Raw genomic sequence first — 20,949 nt, 5'->3', positions numbered from 1 at the left:
CAGGCCCCACCAGTACCATGGTACTACTCTAGCTGCCAAACACACTAATCTTTACCACATATAACACAGTTTTCCACTGACACTCTTTAGTGCTAATGTTTGATGTTTAGCTATACCAAACCTGAAAGATTTTATTAATACAGAATGTTATCCTGTGCATGACTGGCTTTACTAGTAATAAGCATTGCACTCATGTACAATTTGTTATTAAAAAGTAATGTGAAAAAAGTATTTAACATCCCTGTCCCCTGTGACCAAATGAGATGTTTCCACAATTTTAACCAGTTCTATCTGCTCTCTCTCCTCATCACTGGACTCAAATTCCCAGGAAAGCTACTTTTTCTCTTTTTATGGGACAAGAAACAAAACATTCTTCGGATCCATGAGCAGCAGCAGCTGGTTCCTCTTACCCTGGTACTACACAATCTCACTAAGAGTTTATAAGCTCTTCAACCAGATCTGGTAATTTTGCAAAGGCTCTTGAAGGTGTTTTATTATTCTCCTTGAGAGATTCTTTGGCTTGCCTTTCAGCTTCACCTTGCTATTTTCACTGAGTGTGCAAAACCCGGCTAGGTTCAGGACTTGGTTTCAGGCAAGGCAGCATCCCAGCTGAAGCTGTTAAAGTAGCTTAACAGCTTAATCCAGCTGTTTTCTGGATTTTGTCCAGAGCATACATTTACAAACACAAAATTTAACTGAACTACAGTGAAAGATGAGCAAAATACCTCTTAGTTTTCTTTGTTCTGTTTATTAAGAATCAATATTATGACTGTAATGCATTCAGTTCATTTTCAAAGGCTGATTTGTGGAATTTTCCAATATATGGGAAAAGCTTCCCTTTCTTGCAACTAAATAATTGACATTATTTCTGACACAGAGATATGCAGGAACAATATGGAAAGATGGGATTATGCACTGTGTTTTATATAAAAATAGGTCTTGAAACTGCTAGGCTCACACATGTGCTTTCACAAAGTTGATGCAATCTGGATGCAAAGGTTTTCAGTTTTGTCCAGTTTAATTTTAAATATTTATTCTTAGAGTCCAACTCTCCAAAACTTAAATCACTTGCCTACATAACTTCATTGGCACGTGCACTGTCATTACTGACAGCACAGTTATCAGCAGCTATCATCAATCTCTCTGTCTCTGAACAAAAATTAGTGAACATATAGGATGACTAAATATGAAAATTTCCCCACCTGTGTATCCTTGTACTTTTCTTTCAAGTCCATGAGCCGGTGATAAGCTTTAATTGCTTCTGAAAACTCTCCAATGTCTGTACTGGTGAGAAGATAGTTCTCCCATATTTGCCAGTGCTCATAGTTGCACTTGAGAGCTTCTTGGAGGGTTCGAAATGCTTTGATCCTGATCAACAATAAAAGAATAATATACATTATTACAGAAGATTTCTACACTAAAATCAGTTGGCACAGCTGTGTCTAACTAAAAAACTGCTCATCTAAAAAATCCCATTTACAACACAGTGCCATGCAAAAGCTATTGCTTGTAATTTACAATACTGATAATTCCTTAATCTCTCTTGCAAAATATTTTATATTAGTTCATACACAACAGTACACTCTGTAATTCAAACTAGGTAACGTCTCTCAGCTCTTGTAATTTTAATTTTTTTTTACAAAAATGTATCATAATTTTGCCATCTATGTCAATATTTTCCTTTCCAAATTTTTAACTGGAACCATAAGAAAACAATCTTACTCATGCTGCAGTTGTAACACACATTAAAAAATTAAAAATCACTGAGTTCATGATAGATGCAGAACGGTATTGACTTATTTAATCACACACTTTTTAATCACATTTATTTTAAACATTTGCACATGGTAAACACGCATATCCATTGCACAGAAGCCCATCATTTTCAAACATTTTTATCGTTAGGTCAGCTGGAAGGTTTACTTACACCTTCTGATACCTACTGCTGTGCTGCTCAGTACAAATGTGTCAGAATGGCCCCAAACACTACTAAGGTCCTTATCCAATCTAACCCATCTCATATTGACAGGAGAAAGTGTTATGGAATAAAGCTGGACAGTACAATACCTATAAAATCATCATCAAGTTACAAAGCATCTTTAGTTTTTCATATGCATCCACTGCAGTCAGCTCTTGACCATTTTCTCAGGAGAGCAGTAATGCCATCCTCAGATAACAACATGCCATCTGACGCCTGTGTTGGTGAGGTTTGCGAGTTTACTGCTTAAAGCCTTAAACATACTACAAAAAGTTGCAATAAATTTGAAACTTTAAAATAACCCTGCTAGAGAACTGGAATGATACATTTCTTTCTAAGAGACTGAAGTTGGACAGTCACACTCTCAGTTTGACAGTCATGATATGTAAAAAACCACAAAAGAATGCATTCCTTTAAATTAAACTTGAAATGGAGCTTTCCTAAGCTTCTTTGGTAAGGCATAACAATATATCTCTTTTTAATAAATACCATATAAAGATGGCCTGTTATCAAAATATGCAGTTCACTTGCTCTATATTGCTTGACTAAGTTGTTAAAAGTGTTTTCTCTAAAGAAAGACATCCCAAAGAAACTGTTGGTTGAGTTTCAAAAAGAGGGTCCAAGAGAGTGTAAACACAAGCCAAGACAATGTAATATCTAAGTAGTTGATCAGGCCATTAGAAGTTTGAAATAGCTTGGTCAGGGAAAAATGTAAATAACTGCCAATCTAATGCTATGATATTAAGAGTTATCAAATACACACAAAGAGAGTGGACTGATAGAGCAAAATTATTCAAGGAGAACAGGTCATTTGGCATACTTTAGGCAGAACAGCCCACAGGCAGGATCCTCCCATGTTTTCTCTCTCTTCTGATATATTGATAGATGTGATGCTGATGAATAAATGTGCAAAGAGTTGAGTTTTCTCCTGTTAACAATCTCACTAAGGAATTTCAGACCCTGATTTTACTAGATTAAATTAGAAAAAAACCACAGTCCTGTTCCTTCTGTGGATTTTGCTACAATGGAAGTTGGGATCTGCCACAGCTCTCTGACAGTATTTTTTCTGCAACTGCTCTCCACCATCTGTAGGGCTAGTCTGTATCATCTCCCCTACCTTCCTGAAAATTAATAAGCTATCAGGAGGGCAGATGCCAGTAAGATGGAAATGTAGTCAAGATACCGAAGAGATGGGATGGAAATAGTATTCCACAAATCATCATGCTTGCTATGTAATAAAATCCTCTAGATTCTCAAAACAAACCCCCTGTGTATTTAACCAATCACATATGATGGCGTATCCTTAACCAGTTAAGTAAATTCATACCCAGACAGGAAACAGTAGGCAGTACAAATGCATTATCTGGTCTTGGAAACCAGCAATCTTTCATACAAAGGACAGAGGGCCAGTCCCAGTTTATTCTGAGAAATGTGAGACCTAGATTTCAAAGACCCCTTGGCACACAGAGTAGTTTTTCTGGTAAACCAAAGCATGGAGTCTGTTTTCATCACAATTAGTTTTTCTGGAGGAAATTCAGAATACACAAAACTTGTGGAGTCTTAAAAAGCAAACAACCTCAAAAATCAACAAGACCCCTGTCCTTTGGGTGTCAGCAACTTGCTTGCAGACACTTTTCAAAAAAATGTACTTATGTTATATTTGCCTGTGAGTGAGACTCTGCCAAGCCTTGGCCAAATTCACAATTAATTCAGGCCCTATGAGTGGGCCTGAATTAAAAGCCTGTTTGGAGTAAAGCCGGATTTGTTTTCAGGGAGTGAAAGAAAGCTATTAACTTAAATATCTTACTTTTGTTTCCCTTCTTTTTAAATCCTCACTCCAGTTTTTTTTTTTTTTTTTTTCTTTTGGCAGGCTTGAAAAATAAGAATTTATGTATCCACATAAATTATTTAAGTGTGCTACTATAGATATTCTTTGTTTTGAGAGAAAGTTAAACTAGCTCACACACAGTCTTGACCTGTAAGTGACTACACAAATAATCAAAGAATTTTCTATTCCACAGCAAGTACAGGCCACGCTCAGCTATCAACACGTAATACTCACTTAAAATTTACTGTACATTGAGTCTTATCTCACATGATTCTGTGGGAAGAAAAGCTCAGTAACATGCCCCCCTTTATTAATTTCGCTACTCTATCAAATAGGTTACAAGCTTTGTATGTGCTTAGCATATTAGATCACAAGAATAGATTAAGAATAATAAAACCAGTGAACTGAAATTCATCACTCAGTAGTTTCTCAGCCTTATAGCAGAATAACAGACAGAAAATCATTTTGATTTAAAGTATTTTTATGAAACAAGCATAAGCCAGTACACTGAACATCTGACATTTTGAATTGTGTGAAAAAGGAGCAACCACCACATGAATTGCACATACTCAAGGCACTGCTGAAGACAAAAGCAACTACTGAAAAGTTAAAACAAGCTCTTGCTTTCTGTTACTTTTTAGCCTTGTGTAGTTATTCTAACACTTCATTTTCTCCTCCCTCCTGTTCCCATTGACATATCTATCTCCTAAGTCCATATAACTTCTCACTTTTCCTATGTACATTTATAAATTTACACTTTAATGCAAGCTTACTATTCTTTCTCTCTTTTGTTACTTTGCCTCCTGACTACATAACCATATAAATTGATGTCAGATTTCAAGTAAGGTTTTTAAAAATAATTTATCGTATTCTTTTGTTTCATTCTTTGGTAACAAGTTATAATGTGAAAATTCTTAAATATCAAATTCTTCCATGTAAACTTTTATTAGATTGCATTGAAATAAAAAATACAAAATAACAGTGGCAGTCCACTTAGGTCAAAGCTTCTTGTAGGAATCATTAGTATTGAGGGAGAAGAATAAGCCAGCTAGCATGTGTGCAGAATACCATCTCCTTTTGTACATAAAAACCAAACTGTCTGGGTTTCTCTTAAATCTACTGATGAAAACATCCTATGAAATTACATAGGTCTGAATATATTGTTTGCTTGAAATGGGTCTATCTCCTTAACTTCATGCTCCAAGTCATTTTTATTATTCATCTTTATTATGAATATTTTGCACTGGTTGTACCTCCTATATCATACCTCAAACAAGAAAAAAGTGTAGAGAGAGGCTGTTACTTGTATAAAAGTTACAAAATTATTTCCTCTAAAATAAAATAGTTACCAGTGATCCAACTTGAGAGAGAGAACTGAAGGGCTAAGAATTGCAAAATATGAGTTAAGCACCTTATAATAATAAAAAAACTCCATGTCAAAAAAAGGAAACTACAGTTACTTGTTTTGGAAACAATGTCTTCTAATTCTTTTGAAGTACTTACTTCTGTTTTAATCTGATATAAGCAGTTGATAAATTGTTCCAGGCCTCAGCATTCTGGAATGATAAAAGGAGAAGGACCAAAAAGTTTATTCACTTACATTGTGCTTACTTCATAAAAATACGTTAAGTGAAACTACTAACAAACATATAATTGATTTTGCTAATCACACATTGACACAAACCTCCTAATGGCACTTAAAATACTGCATTGAAGTATAAATTATTATATTAAAATTGAAATACATAAATACTTGACTACATCAGCAACAATAAATATGAATTAACTGCCTTGGGGTTGCAATACACTAAGTCAGCTCTTGCCTTCAGTCTCAGCTGTAAACAGGCATGCTCTTCTGGAATCCAGCTGGGATGGCTGGAAAGGTCAGTGCTCCCAGCAGCTCCTCACTTCTCACTAGCTGGAAGCTACTTCAACTGCACCACTCTCTGCTATTGGACAGAAGTGATCTGATGTCCTCTAACACACCTCAGGTAAAACCAGCAGAGATGAGCAGAGATGATTCCTGCCCTTTGCCTGACAGGAAATGTGAAGCCCCATCATTGAATTTAACAAAGTGACAACTAGAAATTATTTGAAGAATAGAGTCTGAGCACTGCAATGAAATGTACTTTGTACTGAAATCTATCCTGAGGCTTAAAGAGCATTTTACTCATGCTGGGAAACCTTTCTTAGACTTAACTCATGAAAATGATCACTACATTGCTCCAGCTGCAGACGTATAAAGACAGGTTTTGCCTCCAACTGAGAGCCAGCCCAGCACCTTTTACTTATAAAAACCCCACCATTTAACCCATTGAGAAGTCAGCTGGCTTTGTCATATGAATACAATTAAATACAGGCCCGTGAGAGATAAGTGAACCCAGTTTTAATATCTACTTGGAAGTAAATTTACTGCACTGAACAACAACAAAAAAACAATACATAAAGTAAGAATTCCATTGATGTCTGTCTGTACATTTTTCCCCTAAGGAAGTTACTGCATTTTATAATAAAGTAAAAAGAATACTCTGTCACCTCTCATTGCTTTCTCATTCTTTTCTCCAAGAGAAAAGAATGAATAACAACAGTTTCTATTGAGTAGATGGCATTAACTCTAAGCAAGCAACAAGCTGACAGTCAGGCCTTCTGGCAAAAGTACTGTCAGTGTATTTCTCAGGTAATTCAGCTGGCACCTTCACTGTCTCAGTGCACATTCAAACGACAGCACTGTACACATGCATACCATGCATCCTGAAAAAATGGCTGAGCTCCATTCTCCCTGTGCTCCTGAAATACACAGTTACAAATTCACTTGCCACACATAAACCTGACTTTTTTTCAGGAGAATTTGATTACTTAGAGGACTAAATATTTTAATATAATTTTTGGTTTATCTCTTTTTATCTCTCCTCACAATTTAGTCATCCCATTTGTCTGTTTTAGCGATGTGTGCAAGCATAAAGGATTTTTTCAAATATATTTTAACATTCACACACCCACTTGGACAAAGTTAGTACTGGGTAAGTATTTTATGATGCCTTACAACAAAAATATATCCTTCATGAAGAAGCTTCATTTATTCAAAGGGCTAAGGTTTAAACAAGTTTTTCATTATTGCTTTGCTTGTTTATAATGAAAACATCCTTGTTGCTTTTAGATAAACCATCTGAAGAGTTTGTTCAAAAGTACATACATCTGGTTCCAATGTGACACAGCGCTGAAATGCTTTGGCAGCACCTTCGTAGCCTTCCAAAGCAATGTATGCACAGCCCAAGGAAAACCATACACCTAGCTGGAGAGAAAAAATTAATGGTTACCTACATACATGGATATTTCAGCACAAGAGAAATCATTTGCCCTGGGAGAACACACAACTCTTGTTGATTTTTACCCATCTTCACCTATGACAGTATTGTGCTGGAAAAAACAGTATCCTGTACGCTGATTAGAGAAAAACTTTAGGTTCAAAGTTTTAATACGTATGGATAAGCAAAGGTGTTGATTGCATGAAGATCACTTGACCATTTGTGAAGTGCTCTTTAACAGTCCATTTTCATTTACAGAACAAAGTGATAGTTACTTAGAGGTCTGCATATTTTGCTTTTATTTGTGAAAAATCCACATTCACTTTATACTATTACAATTAGGTCAAATGATACACTAGGAAATGTTTTTCAAGATAATCACATTTTACAAGAAACATCTCAAATGACCAAACAGGAACAGTTCAAAAGTTCCTTCTCTTGTCAGAACATTGACCTTCTCAAGTTTCTATCACAATGTTTAGAGATAATAATGTACTTAACGCTTTGCACAGAGAACAGAACTTGACCAGTTCAGTAATCTCGCATTTAAAGTCTTTACTTGTTACAACCAAATGTCTCTCATCAATAATGATAATCATGGAGGAGAACTCAGCATCTCCCTTCTCCATTCCCCTTCTCAGGGACCTGTAGAGAACAATGAGGTCATGTCTCAACTTCCTTTTCTCCAAATTAGACAAGCCTGCTCCTCTCAGGATGTTCCTTCCAATCAGCCCTTCTTCCAGCTTTGTAGACTTCCTTTGGATGCTTTCAAGGACCTTCACATCTTTCTGAAACTGTGGGGCTCAGAAGTCCACACAGCGCTCAATTGAGAACTGCAGACAGCAGGATAATCTCTCCTTTTGACCTGCTGGTTGTGCTGTGTTTGATGCATCCCAGGATTTGCTGCCCTCTCGGCTGCCAGGGCTCACTGCTGGCTCAAACAGAACTGCTGTCCAGTGGTAAGACGCATGGGAATGGTACAAAGCTACACTAGGGGAGGTTTAGTCTGGACATTAGGAAGCATTTCTTTACCTAGAGGGTGGTTAGGCACTGGAACAAATCTTCCTAGAGGTGGCTGATGCCCCAAGGCTGTCAAGTGTTCAACAGGCATGTGGTCAATGCCTTTAAAAATGTGCTTTAACTTGGTCAGCCCTGAACTGGTCAGCAGTTGGACCAGGTGATCATTGTAGGTCCCTTCCAGTTGAAATAGTCTGTCTGTTCTACTCTAAATAGTATCAGAAAATGGCATAAATTACAGCAAAATAAATTTTCATAGCTCTTTAACAGCAAGTTCCTGATTTGCCACATGGTTAATTCTCAAAGAGCTGCAAGCTAACCAGTATTACCTTTTATAAAAGTTTTGTTATTCAGAAAATGATTAAACCCTAAATACATTAACAGAACATTTTCTGAGAGCATTATGCTTTTTAAATGAATGCAGTCAAAACAAAACAGGACATTTTATAAGGTGTTGCAAAATCAGTCCAGGTTCTACTACTCCACTGCAACAAATTCAGCCATTTCTCCATTCTATATGACAAGGTCAAAAAAAATCCCAGTTTTTCTTGGAAAGTTTTTTTGAAAGGGAAAAGTGGGGAAGAGGAAGATGGAAAAACAGCTTACATTAACTCCGTATTGCACAACACCATATTACTTCTTGAGGTGTCTGTTTAATATTTATATTCTCTTGTGTTTTGGGTACAAGTTCTAAAGCAACTAACTGATAATTCAGGTTCTCTTGAGGAAATCATAGCAAACATTTAAACACAGAAACATTACCTTAACATTTTTTTCAAATCAGGGATTTTACACAGTTGAAGATAACACTGTTGGCTCATACACAAGCAGCTTTTACCTCTACAGTCTAATTGCAAGCTGTAGCAAACATTCTTACAGTTCTCTCCACTTTAAACTCATTTTCCTGTCTCTAAAACTCAACTTATATCTTCTTCTAACTTAACTGCAATAAAATTAATAGTTAATCTGCTTCAAACCTTAGATCCCAGAACACAAACACATGACATTGATCTTTGTCAGACCTGGCAGCATGGTGGGCAAGCACAATACTGAGAAAAGAAATGAACAAACTTTTGCTTATGAGGGTCTAAGTGGATGGCCCATCCCTGGAGCATGTGGATAAATAGGTGAAGATGGAATGAGCAACTACATTTGGCCTGGGCAAACATGAAAACCTACTTTTCAGCATTGTACACCTGTCACTTCCATGATTCATAAAATCAGTCAAGGAAGAAACTCCACATGAAGCGAAAATTATGTTACTCAAATTTCAGAGGGCAATCCTAATAGTAAATAACCATTTTTTAAGGCTCTTTTGCCCACCAGCACTCCCACATAGCTGCTATCTCATTAACTCCCCTTTATATTCTTTTTAGGTTAGTAACTTCTGGACAGGAAAAGTGGGGGCAGGAACTGCAGCAATCAAGTATGAAATTGAAGGTTAGTTCCAACTTTACAGCTCAGGATACAAGTTAAACAGTGCTTCTGTAAAGGCTGAGAGGAAAAACAGTCACTGCAGCATGTCTTATGAATCTAATGAGCAACAGTAGCACAGTCTCATTTCTGAACTGCACAGGCTTTCACCACTGAGAACCGACTGTGTGAGCTCTTTGACCTCTGGAATTGTTTGTCAAGCCTTGCAAGATGCTCACAGTAAAAGTAGAAGAGAAATGTGTCTGTCATTAACAGAAATGTGTCTGTGTACTAGAACAAGCAATTCTGTGAGCAGCAGTGCTAATGAACACAAGTTTCAGGTGTATGTGAACTGCAAGGTTTTCATTTCTTTGTGGATTGCCCAAAGACTGATAGAGAGATTGGCTTATATAGCTTATATAGCTCAAAGATCTCAAGCACACTTGACCGGCTGGCTAAAAAGTACACAAGATTCAAGGAGGGTTGAGAGAGAATGATTTTATCCATTACATATTTTGGGGAATCACTTGGTGCAGTCTAAAAATCCCTTCCTTCAGAAAGTTTCTAATAACCACAAAAAATTTACAATTTTTTGTAACAGGGAGTCTTTGTTTACCTGATAAATTATACACAATTCTGGGAACAAGTTAATAAGTTAATTAATTCTTATTTTCCTTGTGGTAAAGTTCTTGAATTTAGAATCAATTTCCACTCCGCTTCTGATCCACAAGATGCTCTAGAATAGGAAACAATTCATTTCTGCAGTCACAGAATACAGACAGAATTCAGGAGACGGTTATGTCAATCTGCACTATCTAGCTGCTCAATCTCTTTGAAACAATTCAAGTGAATCTTAAAAAGAGCTTCCCTAAGCAACAAGAGGAGGAAATGTTCACTTTCCTATATGGACTGGCCTATTTTTCTTGGATTTCCTTTCATTCTAAACTTCCTTTGGAAAGGATACAAAATAAAAAAGCATTTCAGCAGAATATTTCTCAGTTTTGAGCCCTCTAGGCCATCTCCTGAAGCCCTTTATTATCTGGAAGTCCTCTTGATCTAAATAAAATTCCTATCTGAGTAATATATATTTTGCTGACATTTTTGTTCATTTTACTTTCTATTCTAAAGATGTTTATAAGTTATCTGGAGTTCATCTGAATAAGACTCTGATTTATTGGAATAAAATACGTCAGCGAAATACAAAAAAGGCTTCATGAAAATTACTTGAAAGGCTGGAGGCATTTAAAATTTTTTCTAAAGCAAATGTCCAGTTAGTGACATGGAACTTAAAACAGCAGCTTCAGCAGTGCTCTTTGAGGGGCAAAGAACAGAAGGAGAAATACCCTGCTTTTGCATGGACCTAGAAATGGCTATGAGGAGCACAATTTATACACATAAACAACCACAAAGCTTTTTTAACTTCTGAAGACCTTCCACAGGGTGAACCTTACTGGGATGGGATCTAGTGGCTGAGAAACTGAAACAAGATTACAAAAGTTGTCTGCAGAATAGCTTGCAAAGATCATCAAGAGAAACCAGCCTCATCAAGAGAACTCTTTCCACTGTGGTTTCAATTTTGTTGCATTGTTGTACTAAAAGCTACTGTCATCACAAGCATAACACAGTGCTTCTCAGTGACTCCAGAATAAGACAGACTGGAATACTCGAAAAACATTTCTGTGAAATACAGAGATGAGAATTTGTCTCAAAGCCAGGGCAAACTCAGAGAGGGTGAAGGGAAACTTCCATTAAAATCTGCATTCCTCTTATAACTGTTTTGCTTTATGATTTGCTCATAATTTATTTCATGGTAATTATTAATTTGCAGTGGCTTCATCTCTTTGAAATTTCTTTGAAAGAGCTCTACAGGCACAGATTTATCTGCAGGCAAAGACCTGGATGCAAAAGGATGTCTTCATTTCATACTACCATTTTTAGCCAGTCTTCCAAGTACATGGTGAAAATTACTAAGAATAGTAATAAACTCTTATTTTAGTAACTGCCCAGAACTGTCTTTTAAAGAACTGTCATCATTCAAAACCGAACATACAAATTAAAACCAAAGCTGTATGTGCATAATTTCCCAACCTGCATAGGGTTGATCTGCACTGAACGTTCAAAGCACTGCACACACTCCCTGAATTCCCGGTTGTGGAGATGCAGGAGGCCTTTGGAGCGCTGGGCGCGGGCGCTGCGGTGCCTGGAAAGCTCCCAGGCCTTGTCGTAATACTGGTGGTCCTTGAGAACATCACCAAGCAAACAATACAGTCCTGGGGTTTCCTTCTTCTCCAACTCCCGCCTGAGTATTTCCTCTGCCTGTTAAAGAGCAAAGAGAAATCAACACATAATGAGGCAATTTGTTTTCAGTTAATTACCTGCCTGAACAAACACTGCTTTAGCACCTTGCAATCATCTTAATCTTCATCAGTTGAAGATTAAGAAGTATGACAAATGAGGAAACAGTATCTTTAGCCAACACAGCACCAAAGATAAAGTCTAGAAAGAATCTGGCTCCAAATTGATGTTTAAGAAACATTCAACATTATATGGTGGCTTTTGGTTTAACACGCCAAGGAAAATTAAACCATAAAAACAAGAAAGAGCTTACACCTTTCTTTACATCTTAGCTATGCATTCTGTCCCAAGAACAAATACCAGTCCTCGACATCAAACCTACACCTAATTCACAGCAACAAAGTATCTGCAATTCTAGAAGTTTATAATTTTTTTACAGGTCCGAATAAGTACTCCTGCAACGACTCTCCTTCCCTTTTCTCAAATTGCTCTTTTCTGAAAATAATGATTTCCATTCTATTATGTCTCACATTGACTCTCATACTGTTGGCTGTAGAAATGCCATGCTTTTATGTAAGATGCATAAATTCTAAATTTATCTACATCTTTGAAATAAAATATATTTGAAATATATACAGCTTTATGAAAAAGAAGACACAGACTGTGTCTTCCAGACATCTATTATGGGCTGTAAGAAACTTTCAACAGCTATTTTTCTCAGGGCCACTATCTTTGCTCTAACAACAAAATTATTGTTTCACTTTTAAACAAGAAATAGTCTGCTTTCTGTGGCTCTTTGAAAAGATAAATACACTGGACAGATGATCTGTTGTTCAGATGGAACTCTTACCTCAGTCCCCCACTGCAAAAATGCAACATACACAATGCAGATCAGTGTAATTTTTCTCTTAGAAAAGATCTACTTGAACCATCTATACCAAGAAAGATCCAACACTGCCTGCCACAGAATTCAAAAAGTTCAACATTGCAACTCCAGTCATTCTTCTACCATAGCTCCTTTACCTAAAAGGAAACCTGCCATCATCTCTGCATCTAAATTACGATTGCTTTTCTTGCGTAAGAATTGCTATCTTTGACCTTCAGATGACCTTTAGAGAAGCGAAATTTTTTACTCCAATCAGTAGAATTCATCAAACCTATATGAAAATCGCCTTTAGAAAAATGCTTGGTTTACCTTGTTTTGAAATATTTAATGCATAGCAATTTCAGCGTCTCATTCTTTCTATTATTTTTGTAAAGTAACAGTAAAGTCTACAAATATTTGAAGAGCACAAGTGTGAAGAAAAGTTTAGATTCCTAGAAGAATAGTAAAATTAGCAAAAATAGAATTCCATTAGAAAGAAAATTGGTGGCAAATTATTAGGAAAATAACTTGATGGCAAGTGTTTAAGTGCTGTGAAGCAGCTCTCTAAAAAAAGCCAAAGAAACTATTATTTAACATTTAGAATTAGCCCAGCCAAAGTAGTAGAAAAGTCTTGCCTAACCAGAAGACTGTACTTACAGAATCCTAGAGTGGTTTAGTTTGGAAGGGAATTTGAGTATCATCTAATTGCAGCCCCCTTGCCATGAACAGGGACACTTTCCATGAGACCAGGTTAATCAAAGCCCCATTCAGCCTGGCTTCCAGGGATTTGATAAAGTGCAGTTTACTTCCTCTTAACTGCCTCCATTAATTGCTATAGCATATTAATAACAGACATTACAGGGGATTTTTCTCTTCTAGAGCAGAGAGAGCTGATTTTTTGCAGTACCCACATTAGACACCAAAAGATAAGGTGGGTTTTTTTCCCATTCACATTGAGAAACAAGATGGAAATGTTGCTCTATGAGGAGACACGAGGTGAAAAGTGCACTGTAAGATGCATCTTCACCACTTCCTCTGCAGGGCACTGCCAAGCTCAGATTGCTATCATGTGGCAGTGCCTAGACTGGAAAGACAACCACTCACTAATGGTGCTTCACATTTAAGAGCATAAAAACATCATGTTCTGGTCTAAGCTTACAAGAATTCATTGCCAACATAAATACTTCAGCACATAGATAAAACAGAGAATTAAATAAGCAGAAGTCTGACTTTTTCTTCATCTGATTAGCTATCTGATCACCTCTCTGGCATGTTGCAAATATTTTTATTACTTAAATATTTAAAGGGTAGTACAAAGATCAAACTAAAAGAAAACCCCTGTGTTATCAAAATATTTGCCTTCTACAAAACCAGATAAAACTCTAAAACTGGATTTCTCATTTTGCCTAGGATTTTGTGGGGGTGGAAAAAAAGAAAGAAAAATTCTTTCTCCTAACCTTGTGGTAAAATGTTTTCAAAAAGTCCCATTTAATCTTTGCTAAGAACCCTGCTTCTGCAAAAAAAAAAATCTTTCCTTAATAACAAATATTATCAAAAAATATCTTTCAACAGTGCATGTAACATAAGTAAAAGAAATGCAGCCACTAGACATTTATTCTTACTCATTAAAGGGATACTAATTATGAATAAGCGTGTTTATAACTAAAAGTTATAACTAAATTTAGAAAGATATAATACAGAAATTATCAATTTAAATATAACTTTTTTTAAAAAAAGAAGCTGCATAATCCTCACTGACTGAATCAGGTGCATTTATAACAACACTGGTTTTTCACAGGACAGTCTGTACCAGAGTGGATGGAATTCAATACTAATCTCCAAAGTCAGTTGATTTAAACACAAGAAAGACTTAGGTTCTTATCTTGCCTTCTAACTACTATCAGTGGTATGGGAATTAAACAGGCTACACTTTACAAAAATGTCCAATCAGTAAAGAGGGGCCTAGTTTTAACGAGAGAGGGTGCCTTTTCATTACTCACTATGCAGACTCCTGCACACCAAGTACTATTTTACAATTAATTCCTTTGCTAGTTCAAAGTATTTCCTAAAAAGTCATTTTTCTGCTTGCACATAATGTGCTTGGCTAACAGAGAAGTAGCATGAAGAAGCACAACAGAGGAGCAAGGAAAAAGGCAGTGAGAGAAAAGGAAAGCTCTCTGGTTTTCATTTCATCTTCCCTGTAATTTCATGCAAGACGCTGGCCGACACATTGACTCCTCTTTCCTAGCTGTGTAACCACATATAGGAATGCTTACCTGCCTTCTGTGACTGTTACTATATATAGTGAAATTAATCAAGTTCTTCAATGAACTCATGCACTAATCAGTGTAGTACTGCTTCACATCTGGGAAGCCATACCTGATGTGGGCATTTGAGATCTTGCCATAATTGTGTTTCCTCACTCAAATGTTCTGAGCTATCTGTGTCATGCAAAACAAGAAAAATGACCCTGTAACACGTGGTTTGCTGGGATATGTTGGTCTAAAACCAGACTCTGTATCATGCTGTATACTCTCATGAGGTGATGGATTGGAGATGGGGTTGAAAACAGGCTGTTGTAAGATGGAATATCCATCTGATGCCAAATGGCATCTTGCAAGGGAGAAGGGCCTTACTTCAGGTGGAAGAACTGAAAAGTCACATCTCCGGTTCACCCTTTCTTTTTCTTTTAGCAGGAAACAGTACCATTGTTAGGTGGAAGAGACCTGTTACACCTCAGACAGAGTTGTCCAATGTTAATAATACTCTTGAGACCTCTGGGCACTTCTCACAGTTAAAAGAAGGGAGAGGGGCACTTTTCAACACCAGTTCTCACCACACACAGAGATGTTGCCTTTTGCAACAAGTCTGTTAAAGGGATACAATGAGTAAAATACTTCAGTGAGAAAGCCACAGCAACCATCAATATACTGTGCATTCAGGTTTTATATTAGTTTTTTCTCCGTCTTATGTGCCATTTTGAACATTGCTTCCACTCTTACTTTTCTGTTGACTCATGTAATAATATTAGTTTCTACTACTTTTGTTCAGATTATAAAACAAATTAATCTAGAGCCATATCTAGTAACAGTAACAAATCCTCAACAAAGTTTGCTAAATGTTAGTGACATCTTACTCTGCAAAACTTGTACTGCTGCATGATGGCCCTGTTATAACCAAATGAATTATACATTTTCTAACAGCACAATGTGGAGCTTCACATGGCCTTATCTACATGCTCTGTTTCCTTATCAGCAGGTAATTCCAAAACAGGAGGAAACTTACTTTAATGTGTAAGTACTCATCACATTGGTATTGATGATATTTAGCAGTTTAATTAAATTTTTCAGGATTTAAATTCTGGTTTTCTATATAAAAGCATTTCGGAATGAAAAACATTCAGAAGTTTATTAAAAAGATTTTGTTCTTTTGCACAGATATATGCTAAGCCCATTAATGATCTGAACATCTAGTGGCCAACATACTACTCCAGAAGATTTTTGTGCATTTCTACAAAAATAACTACCAGGTTTAAGAACATCAAAACACTTTTGGTAAATATGAGCAGTTCACACTCTGAACACTTTGCAATAAAGAGCACAGATATTCATTCCCCTCGGTGCACAGCTACATGTTTCTAATTTTCTGTCTTTTTTGGTCCGAAACTAGCTTTCTTCCAGCAATTCTGTTATTTCATACTTACACAGCATTTTCTCTTTTTCAAAGCACAGCACAATCCCTCATTCTGAAAGCATTTCTAAGCAGTTTCCTGTGTCAGATATCCTGTCCTATTCTCTGAGTGCCATTTTCATAACTCCCTAAGGGCAGTTTGTGAATGTAACTAGGACAGAATGCATTTCCAGGAAATGGAAAATACTGACCTCTATTTCTCCACTTTACTGAGAAGACTGTGATATTAGCGTGCTATCCCCAAGGCATGCATAATGTGGCACAGAATTTGCCAGCAAGACATATCTGTCAGTTTATAATGAACAAAATCTAGGCTTTGGTGCATGACTATTAGGAAAAAAACCATGTAAGTATAAGGCATTCTGGTTTTTTTCTATCAATTGAAATTATGTATCTCCATTAAGCTTAAATTATATCACAGCACAGTCTTTGTGCTTGTGGTATCGTAAAGACACATGTACATCCATACATTTAATGCTACCATACACCAAACAGAGGGAAAGAAAGAAAAAAACCTTATTTTTGTCTGAAATAGGATATTTCTGAATATCTATATACATTTCTGAATACCTATATAAATTCTATATAAACTCTGAAAACACTGCTTGATAGCATAAGTTCCTGATAGAGCCTGTGTGAGAGTTTGCACCTAAAAGAGAATGCAGTTAAATACAAGTAGGCATTGCTTCCAGGCATGATTTTCCAAAATCTTCCTACCATTGCTCTAACAGTAAAAGCAAAATAATCAACAATAGGAAGGCTAATATAGCCTGTTATCAGCAATTTTAAAGAGTTATGTCACTGATATGCAGAGTTAGGTGATGGCTTTTAATTGTCTTTGGAGCTAATCACACACAGTAGTAACAGTGCTAAAGAAGTGATGGAGAAGTTCAGGAAAACATCAACGCAGACTTTACAAATCTTTTAATCTTATACCACTTCTTGTCTCAAGTGTTTGATTCTGTAATTTGAATATGTTAACATAAAGCAATTACATATATCAAACACTGATGTTACTCTATTTAAAGTGTTTTAAAAACTACAGCTAATAGTTTGAAATCAAGTAGGAAAGAAAATGAATATCTCCTCAAGACAAAGTTTCAAGACTCCATCATGAACGACTGCTACAGCTTTCCTGAAGTGCCCACACTGCTGTTTATCCAAAGTAGTTAATTCAATTATCCTTGAATATTTTCAAGTATTGCTATCACAATCTTTTTTGCATCTCAAGTTGCTTCTTATTTACCAACTTCTATTTCATGTGGCTATTACTCCAACTCAATTCTTTTAGTATTCACAAGTTATGGCAAGCTCTTATGTGTCTATTTTTCCTAGCAGATTTTCCTTTGATGACCCCCCACTGTAGAAATGAGTGTCATTAGTGTTCTGCCAGCTAAAGCCAGACAGTCCTTCACCTTTCAGATGCTATTTCAAGATGGGATCTCAGCTACATGAAACATTTTTCTTACCTTTCCATGTTGTCCTGCTCTTTCATAGCAGATTACTGCATCTTCCCACATTTCCAGCTCCTCGAATATTTGTAAGGCAGAGCTGGTGCATCCCAGCTCAAAGAGTAAGCTTGCAAGCTGGCGCTGCAAAGATAAGAAATTCCAGGTACTGAAAGTAGCAAATAATGCTGACACAATTTAAAAAGATGTTAGATCATTTCTGACATCAACAAGAAGCAGACAGATAATACAGAATTATTCTCCTGAAACTTCAGGTTGGAGCCTCAAACAGTGTATATACCTCAAAACCCCCCCACCAACTGAATAAAAATTGTTGTGCTTTGAACAATTTAACAATATAATACAAAAATAGAAATGGACATGGCAAGAATGAATTGACAGAGATGAATTTCCAGCTCTTAAATGAGGCCCATGTGGCTGGAGAGCAGCTGCAGCAGGAAGTTGGGAATGCCGAGTGGGAAACAGAGGCCAAAGACGGGAATTAAAGCGCCTTCTAGCAATGCTTTGTCACAGTAATCTGCACCTGTGGAGAAGCAAAGATGGAGAGAAAGGCTCTGATACAACTCTGTCCAGTAGCTGTGAGAAATCACTGTCCCAAACAGCCACTGCCAAAGGGTGTTGGTTTTTACACAAACCAATACTGAATTTGAGTTTAGGTTCAACTCCCTAGCTGAGTCTTCCTCACAGTTCAGTCAGCCTCTTTGTTATTTCAAATTCAGCTATTATTTCAGTGTACTAATGAAAATAAATGAGTAATGCCTTCAATTCAAAAACAAACATGGTATGTTTCCATGACTTTGAAAAGTCATCTTTGGTCTTTATTTTTTAAGAGAAGATTAAAACTGCAAATGGGTTTTAACCTTTGAAATAAGGGTAACATGCACTATGTGTGACAGATAAATAGGTTTGAAAAACAAATGGGAGCATTCTGTGTATGGTCAGCTACTTATGCACCACACAGTTAACCTCTGCAGGGGACTTCGTGATTCTGAATGGACTCCCTGAAATTCTCTACATATATTATGAACCTATCTTTATTGGTTTGGGTTCAGTATCTGTTGCAAATCCAAGGAGTTACTAGAGGGGAACAGACCAGTAGTAAAAAAAAAATTACATCTGGCTACAATTCTTTGATATAAATATGTAACAAACTCTGAAAACCTCTTTGTTAGCTTGATACTAATCACTTAGGAAAAAAGTTTTGTCATTGTCTAAAACTAAATCTCATTAATGTTTAATTAAATTTGCTCAGTTATATTTGGTAAAATTTATATATGCAATGCGTCTTCATTAGTATGACTAGAAGATTGAGTCATCTTTCATTATAAATCCTTATTTTAGCATTTCTATCTTTGGCTTAGAAAACTGGCTTGGATTGAAAATGCCACTGACAACTGGAAATGAAAACCATATTTGATAGTTATATTGCAAGTGCCTGTGCCTGTGAAAAGGTTATGTAAAAATCCTGAGAATGCTCGGAGAAGATATGATTGCTTAAAACAACATGCAGTGAGATTAGAAATCAAAAAGGAATAAAACACCATTAAAAGTAAACCAACATTAATACCTTTGGAGGTATGCAATGTTAACAATTTTCTTGAGTTTGTTAAATATAGCATCATCAGATAAGACTTTAGTGTGTAGATTTCTGTTCTAGAAAATGAAGATTAACAGTGTAGTTAAGGGTATAAAAAATCCTGTCAGTACTGGTAAAAGAGGGGACTATCTCAAAAGAACAGCTTTCTCAGGTCAAGTTCTTCAGTGTTCTATTGACTTCCAACCTGTCTGATTTCACCATGATAACTTCCCAAAGTGAACTTTAAAAGACAAGAAAGATGCAGTAACAGCAGCATAAATAAATCAGTAATAAAAGGTAAGACAATGGCAAGTTTATTTTAATAGGAAATAAAATATAGCCTGTCACCAGCAATTTTAAAGAGTTACATCACTGATATGCAGAGTTAGGTGATGTCTTTTAATTGTCTTTGGAGCTAATCACACACAGTAATAACAGCGCTAAAGAAGTGATGGAGAAGCTCAGGAAAACATCAACACAGACTTAACAAGTAAAGTCTTTTAATCTTATACCACTTCTTGTCTCAAGTGTTGAGAAGTTGAAGTTTGCAAGTTTTAGTCTACTTTGTACTGCAGGAGAAAGGAAAGTAAAGAAGAATTGCACTAAAAAGCAATGACCCCTGTGCTTGTCAGAAGAAGACATCTGAAAGCAGAGCACTGTAGAGCTTCACTTCTCTCCAGGAATACCTGGTGTATGTTTGGTTGTCTATGTTTGGTTATGTCTTTATTTCTACAGAGTTTCAACTCAAAGTCGCATCACACTCATTTGACTTTGGGGTGATGCAGCAACAAAGATAACCACCACTGACTCTTAAGTAAAGACTGAAATGGGATTGTTTCACACCTGTATGGCCCAATGTGGAGGCACCTGACAACAGTAGAAAATCTTCATGCGTTCAGACACCGATGTATTTGTATTTTCAAACTGGTCTGCAAGAGCCTGTAAATGCAAAGTATATCCTGATTTAGTATTTACTCAGATTTAATCAACCTAAATCCCCCATAAATTCAAAGTATTCAGAATTCTAGGCATTTTTGACATACTGGAGAAATTATAATCAACTATAATCAATACCAGGAATAAGAATCAAATTTAAAATCCCAAGTAAACACTTGCAGAGTCAAACTGCATCAACTATTGTAGTGACTCTGCCTAATGCATTTCAGTTCTTAAGCTAGTTTTCCCCTAAGACAGAATTGATGTGCTTTAGGCATGACATTTCTTGTTTAAAAAAGAAAGACAAACATATTAAAGTGGACCATGGTTTTGGAAACAGTTCTAATACAGAATAAATTACTGTGACTTGGCATACAATTAAATTCAGGCTATTTTCTTTCTTTTGGTGGAGCTTCGGATTGTTGAAATATTTTCTTCTGAAGCCCTTTGAAAGAGAATGGCAACTTTCACAGAGAAAAACTGCACCACTATTTTTTTCTCTGAAAATCCACTACCAAGTTACTTAAATCAAAATTCAATAGCAAAAACCCCACAATAATAAAGGAGGCTATAGCCA

General features: G+C 36.3%; 1 protein-coding gene across 1 annotated transcript in view; it reads right to left on the bottom strand.

The window, feature by feature from the left end:
- The window catches only part of TTC27 (tetratricopeptide repeat domain 27), a 112,795-nt gene that overhangs the window by 12,380 nt on the left and 79,466 nt on the right, over nucleotides 1-20,949 (bottom strand). The window contains exons 11-16 of the mRNA XM_058020709.1: nucleotides 20,280-20,375; nucleotides 17,861-17,983; nucleotides 11,630-11,857; nucleotides 7,000-7,098; nucleotides 5,310-5,362; nucleotides 1,203-1,368 (exon numbers count right to left, since the gene is read on the bottom strand). Of these exons, the coding sequence (XP_057876692.1) occupies nucleotides 1,203-1,368; nucleotides 5,310-5,362; nucleotides 7,000-7,098; nucleotides 11,630-11,857; nucleotides 17,861-17,983; nucleotides 20,280-20,375 (765 nt within the window). The remainder of the gene's footprint in view (nucleotides 1-1,202; nucleotides 1,369-5,309; nucleotides 5,363-6,999; nucleotides 7,099-11,629; nucleotides 11,858-17,860; nucleotides 17,984-20,279; nucleotides 20,376-20,949) is intronic.

This window comes from Melospiza georgiana, chromosome 3 (genome assembly GCF_028018845.1).
Source record: "Melospiza georgiana isolate bMelGeo1 chromosome 3, bMelGeo1.pri, whole genome shotgun sequence".
Classification (NCBI taxonomy): Eukaryota; Metazoa; Chordata; class Aves; order Passeriformes; family Passerellidae; genus Melospiza; species Melospiza georgiana.
Note: the sequence above shows the minus strand (reverse complement) of the source record. Positions and strands in the feature narration are given on the sequence as shown.